Consider the following 21,783-nt stretch of genomic DNA (forward strand, 5'->3'; position numbering starts at 1 on the left):
TTTTCCTGTCGTTGTTTATGTCGGTCTAGGCAGTTTCTATGTCTACAGTATTGACAGCAGAAAATCTAACTGCACACAATATCAATTCTTTACGGAGGACTGTTAATAATATTTGCGAATAATATTTTTAGTCTTAAGCATGTCGCTTGTAACTTGAGCCTTGTTTCAATACGTAGTAATGCAGAGGCGAGGTCTCAATTATTAACCGATGCAATCGCCGCCGCTCGCACCGCCCTAGCGTTAATACTTGAATACTCAGCAACTGGGTCAGGGTACGTGGGAATATTTTAGTATAGTGCGTAGTAACAGGATGTTATTGAGAGTTTGGATGTTTATATGTTGGAGATGACATACGAATAATGATGTTACCTCAACATGTAAAGTTTGTAAAGACTATTGCTTTTATCTTTATTTTTTAATGGGGTATATTGAATAAGTCCAACAGTCGATGTATACAGGATGATGATCTTTATCGACGGTGGCGCCTTAACATCATAAGTTGGACGTACTTGTGAATAAAAAACATCATATTATTATATATTTTTACTTGAAAAAATGTTTAAACCACTACTAAAATCATTTTACAATTATCTTATTTAAACAATACATTGGTTCATGTACAACGCTAATGTTTTTCAAACATATATGTACCCTTCTGATAAAATATTACGTTTCTATACAGCGTGTTACAAAATAAAAAGTTTTCCTGATATTTTTTTTAATCTCATGCATGTCTCTTATATTTACCTAAGGATTGAAAGCAGTTAATTTTTTTTAATTATGTGAGGCGTATTTTAGTGACTAAATATCAGGAAAACATTCATCCAAATGTTATTAAAAACGAGAGAATTGTTGTAATTTTTGTATAACAATGTTATCTCGTTTTACAACAAAAATACTAGAAATTTTATGAATTTCTCTCGATTATATTTAACATTAAAATGTCTCTACATTGTGAACTCTATAAAATATATTAAAACCTCTTAAAATAAATCTATCGTTAGCAGTTTAATCGTAAAAAAGGCTGTGTGAAATATTTAGTAATAAAACTTTGTTTTCATCTAAATAAATTCTATTTAATTTTATTTAAATATCAAAGAATATTATTAAAAACATCTTTAACAATTTTGGTTATGCACTTTTTACAGAATACATTTTCAAAATGATAAAAATATTAGAAAATTATACAAAGCAAAAAAAGTTAAACTGATTCGTATTTTTCAATCGATTGACAGTACGTTGACGTTATTTAATCTTTTATTTTCATTTAACTCTGTAATTACGTTAATGTTCATTATGTTAATTAATAAGTACATGTTTACACGTACTTACATACAAAAAATAATAAATCATATAATAATTTAATGGAAAAAAACAAGAATAAAAAGTTCAATTTGTAAAGCAACGCCTTTCAACAACTGTAGCACAATCAATTCTAGACATTTCTCTAAAGATTCTCGATAAATTAACAAGCATATTAACATCGTTGTTCCTGCACATCCAGAGATTAAGGATGTTCTCAGTCGGCGAGCAAGTGTTGGAGAAATAGTAATAATACGATGTTATCTTCAGCTTGTCCGCCAACAATCGCCAATCATTGCCTTTCGAAGATAGCGTGTCAAGAAGCTTACATAATATAACTCTATCAGATTTAGTCAGCACGTTACATCTATAATAATTATTGTCAGTATGAAAATTACTCCTTAAAGCACTATTATTCTTGTAAACAAAATCATATCGACCTTCCTTTTTAGACAACGACGAGTAGTTGAAAGGATTCTCTACGATGTTAACGGTATACCCATTCTCTAAGCCGGAGTAACTATAACGCTTACTACTATAAAAATTTGAATTCAAATCGTTCGTTTTAAGATTAAAATTAATCGAATTCGATTGTTTTTGCTTCTGATAAATCGATATACTTAATTCCAATGAGTTTATCGAATCTAATTGTTGTAGAACAAACATGCAATGCAACGAACGCACCGTCATATTCCAGATGTGGGTGTACGTGATTTCCTGATACGTCCCCCCTGTCTGTATCTTCCACCCCACTCCGACATTTCTGATGTTTAAACAAAGATCGGAAGCATTCTCTTGAAAGTGTACAGACTTAGGTTCACAGAGCAAATAACCACCAGTACGTCTTTCGTTTTCAACACAATCATAGAACGCGAATGGAGTATCATTAAACACGTGAACGTTCAAATTATAAAAACTATCGTCACTTCGCTTAGCGATGAAGAGTCCGACTCTAAGCAACTTCGCATCCAGTCCGTTGAAACTTTGTCCGATCATAACGAAGTCAGTCAAGAATTCGCACACTAAGTAAACTTTGGTAGGGTCGACTTGTGCAAATATCGGGCTACCAGGTGTTTCTTGGCCGAGCGTCAAAACTTTCCTCCACTCCCTGGAGTTGGTGTCTTCAGGGCGCTGCAGGATCGATAGCAGCCAGTTGGTGTTCTTGAGGGCGGCGCAGTGCGGGAACGACAGGATGACGCCCTTGCGGAAGTGGAAATTCTTCGGACAGCATCTTATAACTGGGCTTAGTTGAATCTCGCCTGTTATGAAATATTTTGAGAATTAAAACATTATTAGTATACGATACCACACGTATAGATAAACGAATTTTTCGGAATTATTTTATATCGCCAATAATTAACTGTACGAGAAAATATAAAAGAATTAGGCGATGTGCCTAATTAACTTTTTAATCTCTACATTTCTTGTTCCTGCATAATAGGTGAAAAAAAATCACAAAGTTTAATAAAAATATCGTTACATTTAGTTAATAAAATGACTATTTCTAGAACGAACTCTATTTAAAGGTCAAATAATTTAACCTAAAATCAAAATATCTTTTATACCAACATCGGAAGCTGACATTCAAAATTGAGGTCATAATGTCCGCTCGCTAGACCGTTCGAGTTTCGTTGACAAACTTAACAATAGACAAGAATATCAAACTTATAGTAGACCAAACTATTCTGGTTATTGCTCTACTTTGTATTTCTTCTCTTTAAAATACATTACCTACATTCCAGTCTCAGTTTCAACGTTAGATATGAACTGAAGTAAAATAAATATTAATAAATTTTAAAATATTTGTCGAAGAAAAAAAAATTGAAAAGCCTAATCATTACTTAAACTATAGCACTAAGACGAAAGGGTCCTGGCTCCTAAAATACGGGTCTAGAATCTAGTTTCGGAACCAGGCGTACTACTACCTTGTAATTTAATCATACTTTTGTTGCCTAAATAAACTATTGTTATTATTATTAAAAAGTGATGAAAAAGAAAAGCAACCGCTACATTTTCAATCTATCTAGAAGCATGGATCTTCGCAGAAAAGTTATCATAGCACTTGTCTAGATCTTTCTTAACCGAGCAGAAAATATTATCAAATCGAAACTATTCAACAATACAACATCATATTGTATTCTGACATTTTCATCTCAACTTGCGAATGGGCAATTGCGAATTTTGCAGTGTACATTTGTTAGAATGCAGACCTCTGAACAAACACTCATCGCACACTGACATTCACATCGCAAGTGAAAAGACATTCAACAAACAGACGTCGGAGAACATATACATCAACATATAATATCAACTGGAATACTAGACACAAATTTATATTTGTAAATATTAAATGAGTACTATTATTAGAACAGTTTTATTAAACTCGTGAAGAAAACCATTTTTATTTTACTTCTACGGTCGTATCAAAAATTAAGGTGTCCATTCTCATTTATTGGGTATGGGTTTTCTTAACTTTGTTACCTTATGTTTGTTAATATTTTTTTAAGTGGCCACCTGATTCGCCAAAATGGCGAAGCGAATGCTGCCTATAGACATTCACTATTGGAGATGCTTTGCCTAACTTTTGTCGACAGAGGAGGAGATTCACAGAAAGATTATATTTCACCTTCCTCTTCACCATCTCCATCAAATCAACTTCTCTTCCCCTTTTCCTTATATTTATATATTTTTTAATAAAAATGTTACCAGATTTTTTTTGTAAATTTACTAATATTTCTTTTACCATTCCAACTAAGCTCTAGGCTTGTGTTAGGATATGGTTTACGACGATAGTCGAATGGCGGGATTCGAACCTCCGATCTCGTGATCGGAAATCCATAACCTTTACCATTAGGCTATTGACGTTATATGAAATCAAATATTTGACTTTCGAAAAAAACAAAAGATTTATTAAGTAATAAGTTTTACCTTCTTGCAGTATCGGTCGATTCCATTCTTCGTCAGTAACTTCCAAAGAAAATAGTTCTTCTCCCTTATCGACGATTCCATCAGGAACAAATAAGCTAACACCACATTTCTCTAAATTCAACCAATCCCCGTCACTTGTTATCATTTTCGATGTAGCCGTCTCCAAAAAATTTATACTTAGATATTTAGAATCGATTGAAGCGTTATTTTTTAAAGATGGCGACATTTCTATACTCTCATTGCCATACGATGAACCGGCTGAAATTAAATTTATTAATTCTAATATGGAAATTATATTTGATGAAACTGAAAAGCATAAAGCAGTTAAGTAGACAGAACATCAATCTGAAAAATAAATAATATAATCTTATGGGCAAAATGACCTTAGATTTAGTCTTGATTATTTTGTGTATCAGAAAAACTATTTATAATATTTAAATTAATATGAAAATTATATGTACATTCGTCGGTAATTTTAATAATCCTAAAGAAAATACTTTTTTATTGCATTATTTGGTTTCCTAACGATTTTTTGCATAGTAACCAAGTTGGTCTAGCTTGTTGTTAGTGTTGATGTTCAGTCTACTTATGCATGGCCGGTGCAAAGTCCAGAACTCACAGCTCAAAAAGCAGCTGGAATCAGATCGATCTGACTCCACGTTATCCTTGCAAGCGTAATTCCTTTCGCTGGCGGTACGCTCGGTTCTTACCTCGTGATCGATCGGTGATATATAGCTGAAAATATTCAAGATTTTAAAGGATATTTTTTTGACTGATTTAAAATTATTGTTAGATTTTAAAAAGACAATCGGTTAAATGGAATACTGGAATCTCTATTTTTCTTCATTCATTAATTTCAAATTTTGTGAACACATCTTACTTCTCACTAATATTATAATTGCGAATGTTTAGACGAATGGATGGATGTTTGTTAGAACGTATATCCAGAACGGCTAAACGGATCTCACAAAAATTTGGCATATATGTAGAGCATAGTTTGAAAGAACACATAGGTTACCCATTAAGTTTTTTTCAGAGCCGCTCGGATGGAGTCGCGGACAACAAACAACTATGTGTTCCGCCAGACAATTTTCTACATCTATGCCAAATTACAGCGAGATTCATGCAGCCGTTTTAAACGTAGCTTCTAACAAACATCCATCTATCCAAACATTTACATTCATAATATTAGTAGAATTAAAAAAACAGACAATACTATTTAACAATCGCAACCAAAAATGCTTTTCGCGTTAATTGTTTCATTAACATTTAAACAAGTCGCGATAAAATAAATCCCTCATTACGACACATCGGTATTACGCTGCAATCCGCCGCAGAGATCCATATCGCCATGTAGCCGTATTCAGTAATTAATTACAAATATCGCTGGCCAATAGTCATTTGCATATGGAAACATGAATATTGAATGGCATTTGAATCGTACTATCAAGATCGTAATAACATGCAAATTTTCAATCTGATCCTTCAATAACTTAATGTTTTGGGATTGGTTGGTGCAACGAAATGGAATACAATATCAAATATTTAATGGATTTGAAATGATCATACGATATTTTGCAATATACATAATGACCCTAGTATCACTACACTAGTATAGTATATGAGCACGAATCTTACTAATATTATAAATGCTAATGTTTGGATGGATGGATGAAAGTCATCTAGATTTTATTAGATTATATGACTTACCTATTAGCTAATTGTGGCACTTCATACAAATGTTCATTGCGTGGATTACTAGAAGCACTTGTATGACGCCGAGTCCGTCTTGAGTCTAATGTATGAAACTCTTCATGTATAGTCAGATCCGGTTGATTGGTTAACGTTCTTTTTAATACGCTACCAAAGTATTGTGTCCCTTTAAAAAGAAAACCGCTGATAAATGTGTTTCATAACCTTCTTCTTGATAAGTAAAATAACAATCATTTAAAAATTAAATCATGATAAACTTGTAACTTTTGGATATTATTTTTTGAAGTAATACAAGTACTTGGGTATCATTCCCCTAGTGTATTTAACATCGCAATTTATGGAATAATCTATACAAAATAGCTTACATTAGATACAAATATGTATGTATGTTTGTTTATTATCGTGACTCATAATAAAGTGAATCAGTAACAGATCTACCCCATTATTAAAAAGCACAAATTCTTATGATTAGTCATGAAGTAGGGTGCAATTATTATCATTAAGCAAAAATCACATTAAACTTACCTGGAGGTGGTTTCACGTAAGGCGAATTTTCTGTCATTTTAAACTTCATATATTTGATACCCAATACAACAACAATTATAAATATTAAAAATGCAATTGACAACGCTATGAATAAAGGCCAATATGATGACGCTGAAATATTAAAAAAAAATTAGCACTCTAATTGAAATTAAAAAAAAATAAAAAAGTTATACTGCTAACCAACCGTCTGTGATGATTTCAGATTTAGAAGTCCTAACACAATGTGTGCATTGGGCTACTTGATAATCCTTTCCTAAACATGCTGTGGTGGTCAGACAACGTCGTCTTCTAGTTTGGAGACAGTCTGTATCACATCTTGACCATTCTGACCATTGTGACCATCGTCCTAAAAAGACAAACTATATAGCCTCAAGAAAAACCGTAAAGTTCCATTAATGTTTTCATTTTATAATACTTTGGTATATTTTGATGCATACTTATAAGTTAGTATATTTCGAAATATTTCGTTAATACGTATTGAAGATTAAGACTTTGGTGACAATAAAATGAGACAACATACCCAGTACAATATCTGACGATTCGTCAGCCAACTCGTCTAATCCATCGACGTAAACATCTGGAAATTTCCGTCCCATTAATTTATGGTTTATGGTTTCCATTGGTGTACGACAATAGTCGTATGGCAAGATTCGAACTCCCGACCTTACGATCGGACATCTGTACCCTTAATCATTAGGCTATAGGCGCTTAAAAATAAAATTAAATATACTACTATTTCAAGAAGAACTGTACTCTCAATGTAATTTTTATGTTCATCATAAAGTTTTGGAAACACAAAAAGACATTTCCATTCATCAAAGAGCAAAAATTTCCTGAAATAGAAACGAATCTTTTATTGAATAGTAAAGTTTCGTGTATCTGATTTTTGTTCTATATTTCGCGTTTCATGTCGAAACTTGGAAAGGAATAATTCGACGACCCAAATAGCTAAGTTGCGAGGAACCGGCTTTCTCCGTTGAAAAACATGTTGAGTCCCATTTCCGCGTCATAAATGCGCGCAGCCTACAAAAGTTGTTTCTAATAGATCTTTATGTGTGCCTTTATGCGAATGCGGACGTTATATGAACACACGTGCGGATTTTACATGATGCTTACATAGGAAATAGATGTGAATTTTTATTGCAGGGTTTAAATTATTTTAGGCAAACTAAAGCTCATGTTTCGATCACATTAATAGGCAACATTAGAAGTCTTTATACTTCTGATGTTGCTTTGGCGTTCATGCTTCTTACGCTAATCCTAATCACTTTGCAAAGATAACAACCTAAGTCACAATCAATGCAATCCTGTGTCTTCTGCACACTGGGTCCGATACATGGCTGGCCTCCGTTGAGTGGCCTTGGAGCAGTACATGTCCTCTCCCGTCTGCGCCCCGCGCGGCCCTCCCGACCTTCACGCCCCGCTTGCCCTGAGCAGTAACAATCAGTCCATGTGGACCACGCCGTCCATCCACCGTTCACTGAAAGTACCGTTAAGATTAACTATGAACCACTGCCGAAACACCCATAAAACATCTTGCTATCACTGTCTTTTTCAAATAGTACGACAGTGATGATGATATGTTTAAGAACAGTTTCGGCATTGAGGATCTTCGGCTAAACCTCTCTAAAAAAAAGGTAGTGATTGAACATAAATGATCACCTTCTTACGTATAGTTTGGAAAAATATAAATATGATTTTAATTCCAGCATCCCTCTAAAACAATATGACTGAGAAGACTGATGATATTTTAAGAAGTATTTTATATGGTATAACTGTAATACTGAATAATAAAGTTCAAGTTTGTAACTAGAATTAAATAATAATGAATTCAAAGAAAAAGAACAGTTTTTCTTTTCTAGAATGTTCACTTACCGAAGACGGTTAATAGCGCGGGCTCCGACATTCTTTTGCCGGCTAAATTTTCGGCGACGCAGGTGTAGTTCGCCATATCCTGAAAGCAGTCTTTAGTCTAGACGGACGGCGGTACTTCAACCTCATACAATATGAGGCTCGCTCGATAGTAGTCAATTTTGTAAGCAACGAACCTTATTTTGTAGCGAAAATACAAAACAGAGTCAGGTGAAAACGGTACTGGTCTTTTCAAGATTACGTTACTAGTACAAATGATTCTTTTTATTTAACAACAGTTACGTATTGTAAATATTTGATACTAGTTGTCACCCATGACTCCGTCCGCGCGGAATTAGAAAGATAATTAATAAGTAGCCTATGTGTTCTTCCAGACTATGTTCTTCATCGATCCAAAAATTCAGCGAGATCCATACAGTGGTTCTGGAGATACCTTCAAACAAACATCCATCCATCCATCCTAACATTCACATTTATAATATTAGTAAGAAATAAGGTTACATATCTCATTTTTGGCCATCTATATTAACTAAATTTTCAAAATTGTCTACAAAAATCCCCTGTATTTTTTTGTTAAATCCTATCACAGATCATTGTAATAACCTCAATAAATTTACGTTTTTATAAAATTTTCCCAACTGTATACTGTTTTTACAATTTGAATATCGTTAATGTCAATAAAAATATAAAGAAAATATGAAAAGAAATATGAATGAAATAAAAGCAAAGCTACTTTTGTGGAACTTAATTCATTGTATCATGAACCAGATATACATTTCAGTGACCGAAAAAAAAAACTGAGAAGCGCTCACATATTTGAATAAGCAATTTTAAGCAATCGCAATCCGCGAACAATGGCATATCAGAATGCGGGCTTAAAAATACGGACGTAATTAATATTTTTGTTACGAATATATGGTTTTTGTTACTGATAAATGTTAAGCCTTTGTTTCACTAGATTTTATGAGTTGACATAACTTTTATACGAAAAATACATGAACAATTCTCTAATTAACTGCTTTTTTATATTATAAGGTGGCAAACGAGCGAGCGGCCACCTGAAATCGCTGAAATAGCGATGTGACCGTTGCCCATAGACATACGCAATTGCATATGCGTTGCCTACTTTTAATCGACGAAGGAGAGGATTCACTGAAAGAAAATATTTTCCCTTCCCATGCATCCTCTCATCCGGAAAGTCCACTTCCACTTCCTATCCTTTCCTTAGAAGAAAAAGGGTGGCAAGAGAAAGAGGAGTAAATTAGGTCTCCGGGACGCACACTCATCAGACTGTACGCGGAATTGCTTCCACTGACGCCTGTCTTCTGTGCGGTCGTGGTATTTCACCGGGCGAGTCGGACGAATGTTAAAGCGGGCTCTACCACTGTTAGAACCCTACACTGTTTATTATTGTTAGCTTAAATTTGCAATTACGATCAATGTGAATGGCGAAATAGTGGAAAGAAAAGTTACTATTTAACACTTTTGGTTACCTATTTACAAAAATTATAAATTATGTTAATATGACAAGAAAATATCAAAGTAAATGCCGAAGTGGTGGCACACCAATAAACCAATAAACATTGTTTTTTCATGATTCAATTCACTTACCAGCAGAGACGCTTGTTTGATGACCAATTCACCTTCTTTGACCTGCACATTGTCATCAACCACCACTGGGGCACCGTTTTTTAGCCAGTAGAGCTGAGCAAAGGGCGCAGCAGGTGGTGGTTCACAGCGAAAAGTTACTGATGAATATTGTTTGACCAGTTGTGACTCCGGTGATACTGAGAAATGCTTCTTTATATCTAAGGACATAAGAATTATATTGCAATAGCAATACGTTCCAGATATATGATTTAATACAGCGTATATTTTTATAGATAGTGAAAATAATAGTTTACTCGCTACAGGAGTTTTTGGTGATAACATAATTATATGCGTTTCTTCATCATTCATCATCAATTACATTGATTAATTGTCGTTCATTCTTTTTGGATTCATTTTTCATTCATTCATTCTTTCAGTTTAGATTTGTTGTGTTGCATAGCTTGAATTAATTGTCAACTCCCCTACGGATTATATTATACCAGTAATATTCTTTATTACTTCATAAATAATGCGTGCTACTGCTAATATTTTACGTAGCATTGACTCTAAATATAATACTACTGTCAATTGTCCCCAATATCCCCCTACTCTACAAGACAATTTTATGTCCAGATTTACGACGTACTTAACGGAGGAAAACATCCTTAATGAAACCTGAAAGTCTGAGAAACATGTTTTCACAACTTTAGAACAGTAAGATAAAGATATCAGTGAAGTTTTAAAATCTTAGTCAATAGCACATAAAAATAGCTTACACGGTGAAGCAATTGATATAGAGTAGGAGAAATAATTCCTGCTTGGTTTTTAGTTATTTATGAGTTTAGAAAGATCTGGAATTCTTCCTATAATATGCAGCCGTAAACTCTAAAAAGAGTTTCATCTGAACATTATGATGTCAGACAACTTGGATCTTAAACGATCTTTGTCCATCATTAAACAAAAGCACGGTAGAAACAAATTAAGAATTCTATTTTTGAATTGTATTTTTATAGAATAACTCACAAGCTAATTCAATGGTGGCCGGCTGGCTCCTGATCTGACCCTGGCTGGTCCACGCGAAGCACGAGCACTGGTACTTCTCGCTACCGAAGTACTCCTCAACCTGCTCCCTCGTCACCTCGTGTTCTCCCTCGATGATCCTCACCCCAGTTTGCGGGTCAACGAACTCGAAGTTCACAGCTTGAAGTTTCTCACCGTTACATTTAAAATATACCTTTAAAAAAATTTGTCGTAAAAATACAAACAATTTTGAACTCTTTAAGAATTAATGACGCGAAGGATATTTATTAGTGGACCCGTGTCTCTTTAGTCATTTATTTTACTATTAAACAAAATCTGTCCAATAACATAACTTATTTCTAAAAGGATATAGAAAATATCACTTGCTAAAAACCTGTCGTATTCATATAAATGGCTTAATAAGGCGCAATTTTATGTCAAATTTAGAACCATACAGTATTGTATCTACTATTTTATAAATCAAAATAACTTACAGTATGGTTATCGTACAATTACTAAAACACAAGCAATTGTAATGTTTAAAAACAATTTGTACTTACATCTAAAGCATTGGCGGCGCGACATTTTAATGTTGCAGCTTTGTTTTTCACGACATAAGTATTTTCGGGTTCTAACAGAAATATGGGAAGATTGTCTTTGGTCGTGTGTAAAGGGATTTTATCGTCAACCGGTAAAACTTCTTGTGGATTACTGGCAACATTAACATCTGACGTATCTTTGTAATTCGCATCTTTATAATCGTAATCTAAATATGTATGTTCATCTTCTTCGTCCTCTTCATCAGTTTCATCATTGTTGGGGAATACTGGTGATAAGAAATAGTCTCTAGCCTCATTGTTTGGATGATTAGAAAGTTCTAGAGGTTTGCGATTTATATTGTCCTTGACAATTTTACCTCCATTGTCATCTTGATGATGAAAATCTACAAATAGAATTACCAGTTTGCAATAATTCAAATGTTACCGTATTTAAAATTTAAAAAACTTAACCAAAGTTATGGTCAAAATTATTTTTTTTCCAACTACGGACGGGAGAATTATAAAAACAATTAGCAATATACTTTAGATTTTTTGAAATGAAACATGAAAAATTTACTACTACTATGAAGATTTAAATTTGTTTATTATAACGATAGGAAACAGACAAATATATAGCAACACAAATCTTCACGTTGTTATATAGACCGGTATTATTTACTTACCTTTTCCCGTATTTCCATTTACATAAGTTGCCAATTGTGTAAATACAACTAAAAGTAGTGTCCAAACCTTCACATCCATTTATACACAAAAACCTTACGGAGTCATTTAAGAAAAAAGCTTCGTAGAAACCATAATGTTCCATAACTAACTTTCAGATCACATTGTTTAAATCATTTAAATTAAACACAACGTTATTTTTAAAACAATTGAATTCACATCTCTAATAAAAGTTAAAATTATTTACCGCACTTAGAAATCAAAATAGAAAAAATATTTGTTACGTCGTAAAAGTTTTCCCGCTTCAACCCTCGCAGCGATAGGTGTCGACCCCGCAACGCATACGATTCAACTAAATACAAGGGGATGAATGAATGTTCCCAACCCAGATAAACTTTACTGCGCATGTTTGAAACTTGCAAACTTATATACACGATATTTTATAAGGATTTTACTTTAGAATCATTTGTATTGAATTGATTACTAATCTACAGAACTTCATAACGTAAGTTAACGACGGAAAAAAGACAATGCTTAATATCATACTCACCATGGGTTTCTGAGACTAAAATCTCCATTTAGAACATAAAGTGCCTAACATCCAATCCAGCGGTTAATCGATATACACGATTAAAATATTTGTTTGATTATTGCAAATAAATATTCTGCTTTTAATAATTTCGAATAGCAAAGTTTCACTCAGAAACCTTTGCTATTTTTTCCATATACATATATTTCTATACCCAAGCGAAGCTAACACGCTTTTGTTCAAATAATAAACGCTAAATAAGTTACCATAGTAATTTATTGATATGTTGACTACATCTTACTTTCTTAATAATATTATAAAATCGAATGTTTTGATGGATGGATGGATAGATGTTTGTTAGAAACTATTTCCAGAACGGCTGTATTAATCTTGCTGAAATTTGGCACAGATTTAGAATATAGTCCGGAATAACACATAAGCTACTAAAGAAGCTTTTTTTAATTCTACACATCCGGAGTCGCGGGCAGTAGCTAGTTATTTTTTTTTTAAATATTGAAAAACAAATTTATAAGTAGATTTATTGTAAAGTAATGTTTTTTATTGTAATTTTTTATGAAGGTCCTTTAAATACTCCAGAGAATAATTGTTGATTTTTTCCAAGTACGTAGAACAGGAAAGGATGGTCAGCTTTTATTACTATTGGCTCCATGTACGATAGATTTACTATTGATATAGCTGTAAAAATATTAATAATATTTAGTAATTCATAATGAAGTTTACAAGTTTCTTTAAAGTTAGACAAACGAGATAAAATAATTTAATTCATTCTTTAAAAATAACGACTTTCAATAAATTCAAATAAAATACAATTTATTAAATAAACAACATTTATTTATAGTCAAAATAATTAAACGTGAAATACACCGTTTATTGTGGCAAATAAATAATTATTTTATTAAAATTTTAGGTATATAATGCTTTCAAATGATAATTTATAATTATAAATTATTAAATGTACTTTAAAAAAAAGCCCCGAAAAATAACTGTTGCGTTTGCGCCTTAATATAAAACAAAAACGGATGATCTGCATAAATTTCAACATTGACTTTCTCTGAAGTGAAACCAGTGATAGCTGAAAAGTGGGTTTTAAATTTATTTAGGCCTTTGAAAAAAAATGCAGTGATACGTTTTTAGACTAATATTCACTCTTTACAAACCTTTTTCGGTTTCTTGGTTATGTCTTTTCTTTATTAAAACGAATATGAAATGGAATCTTCGTTAAATATTTTTTTACGATATTGAAGATACATACATCTCTCGATGTTATAAACACGACTGTACTTATTTTACGTTAATAGAACACACAAACACATGTCAATTCTTAAAGAAATTAAGTAGATTAAGAAAAGATATTTGTGCGGCAAAACTGCGTTCAACGTATGCTTGCTTCATTCTTTGTTATTTTTTATAATGATTTTGGTAACGTAAATCAAGTAAATATTAAAGTTAAAATGAAGTTAAGTAATTAAAATACAACTTACCAGATGACGCGGCGGCTTCTGTGCCAAATTCATTTACCTCTATGACGGCCTTCTGTATCGCCGCAGAGACAACTAGAGTTTCGTTCTTTACAATATTCTTCAGTTGAGATTTATCCTTTTTGAATATTGTACTTATTCCTATCTGTAAAAAATGAAATCAGTTTTCGTATCCACATTTCTATAACAGTTCATTCACTTAAAATACCTGATTTTAATTATAACACTAATATCGTGAGAAGGTTCCTGTCTCTGCAGCCCTGACCGTTGGTTGTTTGAGTCATGGGACTCCGCGGCTGGTTGTGCTCTATTTTTAATATAATATATTTTGTATTGTTTTTCATTTTCTATATGAAATATGTTATATTAAATATATGACAAATAAATAAATAAAGGAATTATAAATGTGAAAGTTTGGATGGATGACTGGCTGTTTGTTTAAAGGTATCTCCAGAACAGCAGCATGAATAGCTGAATTTCGGCACGTACATAAAATTCCGCGGAGACGGAGTCGCGGGCGACAGTGTGATCTTATAAAATAAGTTTAATAAGCTTATTTTTACACTAAATACCTTTTTATACAAGTCACGAAGATTCCATTCGGATTCGATTTTAAATTTAGGCATCGTTAACTTAAGTCTTGTTTTTTCCATCTTCGATATAGCCCAAGACAACAGATTCGGTTCGTTTTTCAAACGTTCCATGACAAGATCCAGTTCGTTTCTCTCCTTTGGAAGTATTAAGAGGAACGAAGCTTTGTTGCCATGGTATGGTATATTTATTATCTGTACGAATTAAACATAAATAATTTACATGGAAAAAAATACGTCCGAATAATTGTACCAATATGACAACAAATTCTAGAATAATACGAATCGACTACTCAATTATAAAAATCCATCAAACTGTTTAGACTCAGGAAGGTCACTTTTAAACGAACGTACAACATGTATCTACAGCTAACTATGGTTGGATATTTATTAGAAAGTATGTGTAGAAGGGCTGCTTAGATCTTGTTGAAATTTGGCATTATAGAACGTAGTCTAGAAGAACACATAGGCTACTATTTCTTTTTTAATTAACGCGGATGTAGTCGCGGGCAACAGCTAGGACAATGATTTTTATACCACTTATTTTTAGCCGACTGAAAAAATGATAGTTATTCGCGACAATTAAGGTGTCATTCCGTTTGTGTTCTTCCCTTGAGTGTTAGTGGTATAGTTAGTAAGGTTTTTGACTTTTAATAAAAAAAAATGTGTGCTAATAAAATTATTTAAACTTTCGAAAACACTCAAGTATATTCCGTCCGCGTTCGCGAAATAATACCAGTCTCATTCATCCTGATGAAGGGCCCCCAATGAGCTCGAAACTAGTCGGTGCCACCGGACGAATATACGTGAGTGTTTTAGCCGTTTATATATTAGTTTGTGTTATAAGTACTTTTTTACCTGCGCCATTAAAGGTGTGCTGAAAGTGTACTCATAGTCCATCGTATGGGACATCATGGGGATTTCTCTCGTGCCATGCGCCGAATGAAAAGTCCCGACATTGACCCACGGAAAAGGGTATTTCCATTTACCCTAAAACGTTAACAAAAACTTTGAAGTTAAATCTTACTGTTTACTCATAAATGCCAGCGTGAATCTGGCTGAATTTTGGTATATATGTCGAACAAAGTCTGGAAGAGGACAGGCTACTGATTAATTTTTTTTAATCCACACGAACGGAGTAGCAGGCAACAGGTAAATTGAATGGAAGTCGCTGAAATCTGCTAAATATGTAGAACATAGTCTAGAAAAACATAGGAATCGCTGACAAAAGCTAGTAAGATAAATTGTATACTATCCATAAAGAACTCGGACTCGGTGAATGAATTCGTTTTAAGGTTCTTTTTAAACACATTTTAAGTTTAAGCACATATATGATATTTTCTTAGTACTGTTAAGGAATTAAACAATGAGACTTACCGCAAAATAAATAGCATTTACAACGATCAAAGAAGAGTCAGAAGAGATGTCATTAGATGATAGTATTGAGGGTATCATGCCGTGGGTTTCCGATGCCACCTACAAGTATTAAAACAAATAAATAGAAAAGAAGTAAAATTCAAACTCTAGTTAGTATCTACAACCAGTTATGGTAGGCCTATATCTACCCAAAATCATTTAATAAATGCTAGGAGATTTATCTGGTGACGGCAATAGTTTCGAACTGATCAGGGCCATTCTTTCACACATAATGGATGGCTGTTCGTTACAAGGTATCTCCAGGACGACTCAATGTATCTTAATGAAATTTGGCATGGATGGAGAACATAGTCTGAAAGAACACATACGCTACTAATTACGGTTGCGAGCGACAGCTAGTTACTTATACAAATGTAATCAACATACGTACCCAGCCATTGATGTTATTTAATACTCTTTGAGTATCCTCAAAGTCGACCTCTTCTACTGATGAATTGAAAATGCTTTTTGCCAATTTAGAAAACTTTGAACGGAGACGATATTTATTCGACACGTAAAGTTTATTAGCCAAGTCCAAAATAACGCCCGGCAAAAATTGGAGTATACTTAGAACGATCTTAAAATGATATTCGATCTGAAAAAAAAATATGAAGAGATAATATGTAAGAAAATTCTATTACAATTTTATTTATAACCATTTAATGTAGAGTGCGGTTTGGTGTTGGTATTGAACCACTAAATTCATTATGTATTTGTTAAACTCCGTGAAAATATAGAGATGTATGTCAAGGGTACAGTTGACCTCTGTTAATGGACTGGCTATAAGACGAGATATTTTGTGCCTATTTGAATTTTACAACTTATATCACTGTTGATACCGGTTTGTAGCGGTGGTGTGGATTCGAACTAATAATATAGATAGAATTGACTGTCATGTAACATCAACAGGCGTGGTTAATTTAGTTTCCAAGCAATCGTCTATCCATTTATATCAATGGGTTCAGTGCAAAAAAACGCATAGTTGTTCTTTTGTTTTTTTTATTTGTTCTTGCTTGTGTTATTTCTGTTCCTAACTAACCTATATGTATCATATGTATATGTCATAAAAACAAACGTGGTTATTTTTTTTGTACATTGTCCACGAGCACCAGTTAAAACAGTGTGTTAACCGTCCACGCTCAGTTTTCTGCGCAGTTGTTTTTCTTGACGTTTAATCTCGGCGTCCCCATTCCCACAAAGAGATCACAATTTTAATTATAAGTACGCGCTCCATTTTCAAAGCTGTATTTAGTGGAAAGACAAAGTGGTGTTTTCATGTTTTTTTAACTTATCATATGTCTTTATTTGCAAGGCGTGGTATTTATCTGTGTGTTCACCAATTTCCCGTGAATTGTAATTTTAAATTGTGTTATTGTAGATTTTATTTATTAATATTTTCCAATTCCAAGTTATTATTATACCCTGGTAACAATTGTTAGGAAGAAAATCCGACCCTGTGCCTCTGTACTGGCGCAACACTAGCCTTACTAAAATGTCGACGTTTATATCCCCTCACTAATCATTCTGACACTTGACTTTGGTAATGAAAGCGCGCCATTCGCGCCAAAGGATTCTAGTAAATAATCTCTAAAAAGATCGTATCACATACAACATGTAGATTAAAAGAAGTTCCATTTGTATAATAGTATAAAAATGCATTGCCAAGAAAAATATGTACAATAAAACAAAATTTCTTCTAAATTATGTATTAGCGTTAGCCTCGATCTAATCTTATCGAATATTTGGATGGATGGATAGATGGATGTTTGTTATAAGATATCACCAGAACGGATTAACGGATCTAAGTGAAAGGCATTGTTTTAGAACATAATCTGAAAGAACATATAGGCTACTAATTGCATTCTTTTTTAATGACTGGAAGTATAATTTTAAAACAAAATAAATTATCAAATCATATTAAAATCATACCCCCTCTATAGAAGTCTCATACTCCATGGAGAAATCCGACTGCACTCCGACGGCTTTTATTAGTTCATCAAGGGTTTTACCCTCTGCTCCCAAGGCTAGTTTACCGATGGGCAATAAAGCAGAAATCGGAGAACAAATGATACTGCTATGAGGCTTTAATAACACAGCTTCCTAGACATAGAACAAAAACAAATTGTAATGACACTTTTTACTTCAAAAATATAACAAATATCTGCTAATATTTAAAAAAAAAAAAGAAAAATTTACATTTTTTAATCCATTATTTTTTTACATCTGTTAATTTACTTCGTTCACTTTATTTCGTAAACAAGAAAGACCAGTAGTGTCATGAAATGTATCTTTTATAAAAGTTATCACTCAAAAATAATGAATATGTAAATATCTAATGGCATTTACAGTCACACATATTTTCTTTGGCAAAATAAAGTTGATGTAATCTTAATAAACACATGTACCAATATGTTTTTCGATTTCCGATTTAAATATGTACATTTTTCCTACGTTCTTACGGTGAAGGAAAACATTGTGATGCAACCTGCACATATCTGAGAAAAAATTCAAAGATATGTGTGAAGTCGACCAACCCGCACTTGGCCAGCGTGGTTGACTATGGGCTAATCACCCTTAACTTAGGGTAGAATCCGAGCCCCTCGGTGGGGACGTATAGTGAGCTGATGATGATGAATCAGTATTGCTTTGAATTTTTTGACATGTGTACCATTAATAAAAAACTTACGAGTGCGAAACTTTGTCTTAATTTGCCTCTAAGATCAAAGTATTTGACCTCTTCGCCAGCATAATAATCGTAGTCATCCCCTAAAGTATTTGTGGGTAGTTTACATAAAAATGTTATTACAGCAACTGGAAGAAATATGATAAATAAATATTAATCTCAGTTAAAAAAAAAAAAACAAACCCAACTCAATGATATTCTAATAATTGAAATTACGCCATCTATTATCTGCTAATTTTTAATTTTGACATAGATAAAGTTAAAATGTAAGCAATTGACAAAAGTTATGGCGAGTGAGATTTTAGTTCGTGTTTTCGCTATTTTTTAGAATTTCATCTCTTCCTTCCAATATGTGTGTTTTGTGAGTATGTAATATAGGGTAATGAAGTGACATAAATTTAAATATTATTAAAAATTGGCAAATTATAATAATGTTCATCTTTTCGCTTTTACTAGCAAAAAAATATTATTCTCTGATCTTAATATACTATGATACAAATACCTATTGCCGATGAACTAACAATTTAACCTATATACTTACCAATAAAAAATGACCGCATATTCAAACAATATTTTTCAATCTGTAGAAGCTATTTTCACATCTTCGGTTCAAGTAGACATTAAATTCATGTACGACAAGCATTTGTTAAAATCCAGCATAAGCAATTTTTCAATTAGATATTTTCATTAACGTTGATTTCCATGCTTACCTAATTTCATACGACTTAACTTTCAATTAATGTTCAATCAATCTTGTATTAAATTATGTATGTAGACATAAGAACCATGGTAAACCAATGCAATGCGGACATTTTGACCGTGAACTATTACTAACGTAAATTATTGTACTAGGATGTTACGTATTCGTTAAATATTTTTTATTTCAAGAGAACAGGAATTCGTTTAATTATGCTTGGTGCTTACCTATTTATTTCTTAACTTTCTATTTTCATAGTGCAGTGCCATCTAGTGGTACCTAATAGTTGACAGGATAGGTTCACTAAAGTCTCTTATAAATAAAATGAGTAAGGGTACACATAGGTATATTTAAATTATTAAACTGCCACAAACAGTACTAGCACTCAACTACTGCATATTATTCTACAAGTTCTTATTTTTATTAGCAAAATAATGAAAGATGGCAACACTGATTATATAATCTTTGGTCAAATCAATCGGCTTTCTACAGTTTTTTAAGCTTGGTTCAATATTGTCAAATTCTGGTTCTTGTCAAATTCACAAATTCCCAAACTGTTGAGTAGAACTGTTAAGAATTGAGTAAGGTCAGTTTTATCCAATTCGGCTTTTTAAATCACTAAAAACGTTTAAAAGTAAGTAAATTTTATAACATTTTAAAGAAATAAACCTTACAGTAAAAGTAAACTGGTCTTTTAACAATTTAATAAACAATCGTTTCATTCATTGATCGGTCTTTCAGAACTCAAAATGATTCCCAATGAGATTTTTGCCGAAGATGTGATGAGTACTGTTATAAGATATGGGTTATACATCGGCGCCGCTTTTCAACTTGCTTGCTTGCTAGCTTGCGTGACTCTTACGGACGAACAAAGCGATTCTCATCCATACGAAAAGGTAAAACATACCCATAACATTTTAATCGAGACCAAATCAATGTGAATTCCATTTAAACATTTAATATCAATTGAATTTTACTAAAATGGCTTGCATCATGACTTTCTCTATAATTTCCTTTTTTATCAATAATTGTAAATTGTAATAACTTTTAAAAACTGGAATAATGCTAAATATAGTGTACAACCTGAAGCCTAAACTACTTGACAGAATGAATTAGCAGAGTCAGATGATGTTTAGATTCTTTTCCAAAGTGGAATGTAATAAATATACAGTTTAGTCTTTTTTTGTATTTCTAATTGTTTGTGTTTCAGGCATATACAGACAGTGATGAATGTAGCTCTGAACAGTCTTCACCTGGACATAGAGCCACCGTATCGCGTGCTCGTCGTCATGACAAGAAGAAGCGTCGCTAAAAAAGTAGTATAGAGGTAAAATTACTGTTTGAATGAAATACTCTTATTGTCAAAACTGTTAGAATTTTTTAATGTCTCAATCTATAATAAAATATTCATAATGCTCTTTAAATTCTAATAATATCATTCACAATGACTTTAAATTATTTTACTTGTAAGAACATATATCTTAGGCCCATTCCAAGTTAATTTTAAAATATTGTACTATTGGATTGATTCATATAAGTAAACTATAGATGTAATAAATTTAGTCAGTTATTGATATTTGGGGTAATTTTTAAATAATTTGTTATTTCAAAAAATAGTTGTACAAGTTTTTTTGATAAATTTTAATCATCTATGTTCTAAAATAAAATATTTTAACTTCTTACTATATTCTAAGATTTTATCAATTTATATTTATTTACGGTTATTTAAACCAAGACCCATTTTGGGTTTCTGCGTAAGTGGAGTAATTAAGTGATTTTTCTTAGTAAGAATTTCAAGTTATGGAACCCCAATGATGCTTATATATTACATTATGTAAATGTCATTATATGAACAAAAAATATGTCAAATTTATGGACACATTGTTTTAGTAGTTTAAGATATTTTTATGTCAAATGTGTATTAAGTTTTTTATGCAATGGTTGAAATGATTTGCTCATATACAATTTTCTTTTGGTATTTATATTAAAAATAATCATGTTTGATCTCACTTTATATTTTCTGTATTTTGTGAAACTAAGGTTTAAATAAAGATACATTTGAATCTCAAAAGCGTTTTATTGTTATTGTATCGACTAGAAACCTTACAATGTCTATTATTGCTCACTTATCACGACTAACCACTGATCTGTACAAATGGATAGGCTTGTTACAATATT

At 32.5% G+C, this 21,783-nt stretch overlaps 3 protein-coding genes across 4 annotated transcripts; 1 reads left to right on the forward strand and 2 right to left on the reverse strand.

Moving 5' to 3' along the window:
* Positions 1–1,277: 1,277 nt before the first annotated feature.
* Positions 1,278–12,392, reverse strand: LOC106125586 (netrin receptor UNC5B). Its single transcript, XM_013322857.1, has 13 exons — positions 12,194–12,392; positions 11,532–11,914; positions 10,975–11,185; positions 9,973–10,169; positions 8,365–8,443; positions 7,775–7,969; positions 7,010–7,066; positions 6,674–6,835; positions 6,469–6,600; positions 5,941–6,109; positions 4,850–4,965; positions 4,231–4,488; positions 1,278–2,561 (listed from the first exon to the last, which is right to left on the reverse strand). The coding sequence occupies exons 1-13, from the start codon at positions 12,270–12,272 to the stop codon at positions 1,390–1,392; spliced, it is 3,210 nt and encodes a 1,069-aa protein (XP_013178311.1). The 5' UTR covers positions 12,273–12,392; the 3' UTR covers positions 1,278–1,389.
* Positions 12,393–13,290: 898 nt separating this feature from the next.
* Positions 13,291–19,555, reverse strand: LOC106125587 (antichymotrypsin-2). The gene is made up of 9 exons (XM_013322858.1): positions 19,450–19,555; positions 18,912–19,036; positions 18,155–18,325; positions 16,617–16,820; positions 16,187–16,285; positions 15,668–15,799; positions 14,792–15,004; positions 14,223–14,364; positions 13,291–13,416 (listed from the first exon to the last, which is right to left on the reverse strand). The coding sequence occupies exons 1-9, from the start codon at positions 19,466–19,468 to the stop codon at positions 13,292–13,294; spliced, it is 1,230 nt and encodes a 409-aa protein (XP_013178312.1). The 5' UTR covers positions 19,469–19,555; the 3' UTR covers position 13,291.
* A 545-nt stretch (positions 19,556–20,100) lies between these two features.
* On the forward strand, positions 20,101–21,199 carry LOC106125199 (protein anon-73B1). 2 transcript variants are annotated; one of them, XM_013322308.1, is made up of 3 exons: positions 20,101–20,191; positions 20,347–20,501; positions 20,816–21,199. In XM_013322308.1, the coding sequence occupies exons 2-3, from the start codon at positions 20,355–20,357 to the stop codon at positions 20,915–20,917; spliced, it is 249 nt and encodes an 82-aa protein (XP_013177762.1). In that variant the 5' UTR covers positions 20,101–20,191; positions 20,347–20,354; the 3' UTR covers positions 20,918–21,199. The 2 variants fall into 2 exon arrangements, with proteins under 2 accessions (XP_013177762.1, XP_013177761.1); XM_013322307.1 differs by having other exon boundaries at positions 20,105–20,239; positions 20,816–21,193.
* The last annotated feature ends 584 nt before the right edge of the window (positions 21,200–21,783 follow it).

Source organism: Papilio xuthus, unplaced genomic scaffold (assembly GCF_000836235.2).
Source record: "Papilio xuthus unplaced genomic scaffold, Pxut_1.1 DF825928.1, whole genome shotgun sequence".
Classification (NCBI taxonomy): Eukaryota; Metazoa; Arthropoda; class Insecta; order Lepidoptera; family Papilionidae; genus Papilio; species Papilio xuthus.

What these genes read in the sequence shown, in the direction of transcription:
- LOC106125587 (XM_013322858.1), bottom strand. An exon ending in TAAGACAAAGTTTCGCACTC is followed by an intron (nt 18,326 to 18,911) that starts GTAAGTTTTTTA and finishes TTCTATGTCTAG; the next exon opens with GAAGCTGTGTTATTAAAGCC. An exon ending in AGAAGCCGCCGCGTCATCTG is followed by an intron (nt 13,417 to 14,222) that starts GTAAGTTGTATT and finishes ATATTTTTACAG; the next exon opens with CTATATCAATAGTAAATCTA.
- LOC106125199 (XM_013322308.1), top strand. Translation starts at nt 20,355, where the DNA reads ATGATTCCCAATGAGATTTTTGCCGAAGATGTGATGAGTACTGTTATA. An exon ending in ATTCTCATCCATACGAAAAG is followed by an intron (nt 20,502 to 20,815) that starts GTAAAACATACC and finishes TTTGTGTTTCAG; the next exon opens with GCATATACAGACAGTGATGA.
- LOC106125586 (XM_013322857.1), bottom strand. Translation starts at nt 12,272, where the DNA reads ATGGATGTGAAGGTTTGGACACTACTTTTAGTTGTATTTACACAATTG. An exon ending in ATCGTCAGATATTGTACTGG is followed by an intron (nt 6,836 to 7,009) that starts GTATGTTGTCTC and finishes TTGTCTTTTTAG; the next exon opens with GACGATGGTCACAATGGTCA. An exon ending in TTACGTGAAACCACCTCCAG is followed by an intron (nt 6,110 to 6,468) that starts GTAAGTTTAATG and finishes TTCTTTTTAAAG; the next exon opens with GGACACAATACTTTGGTAGC.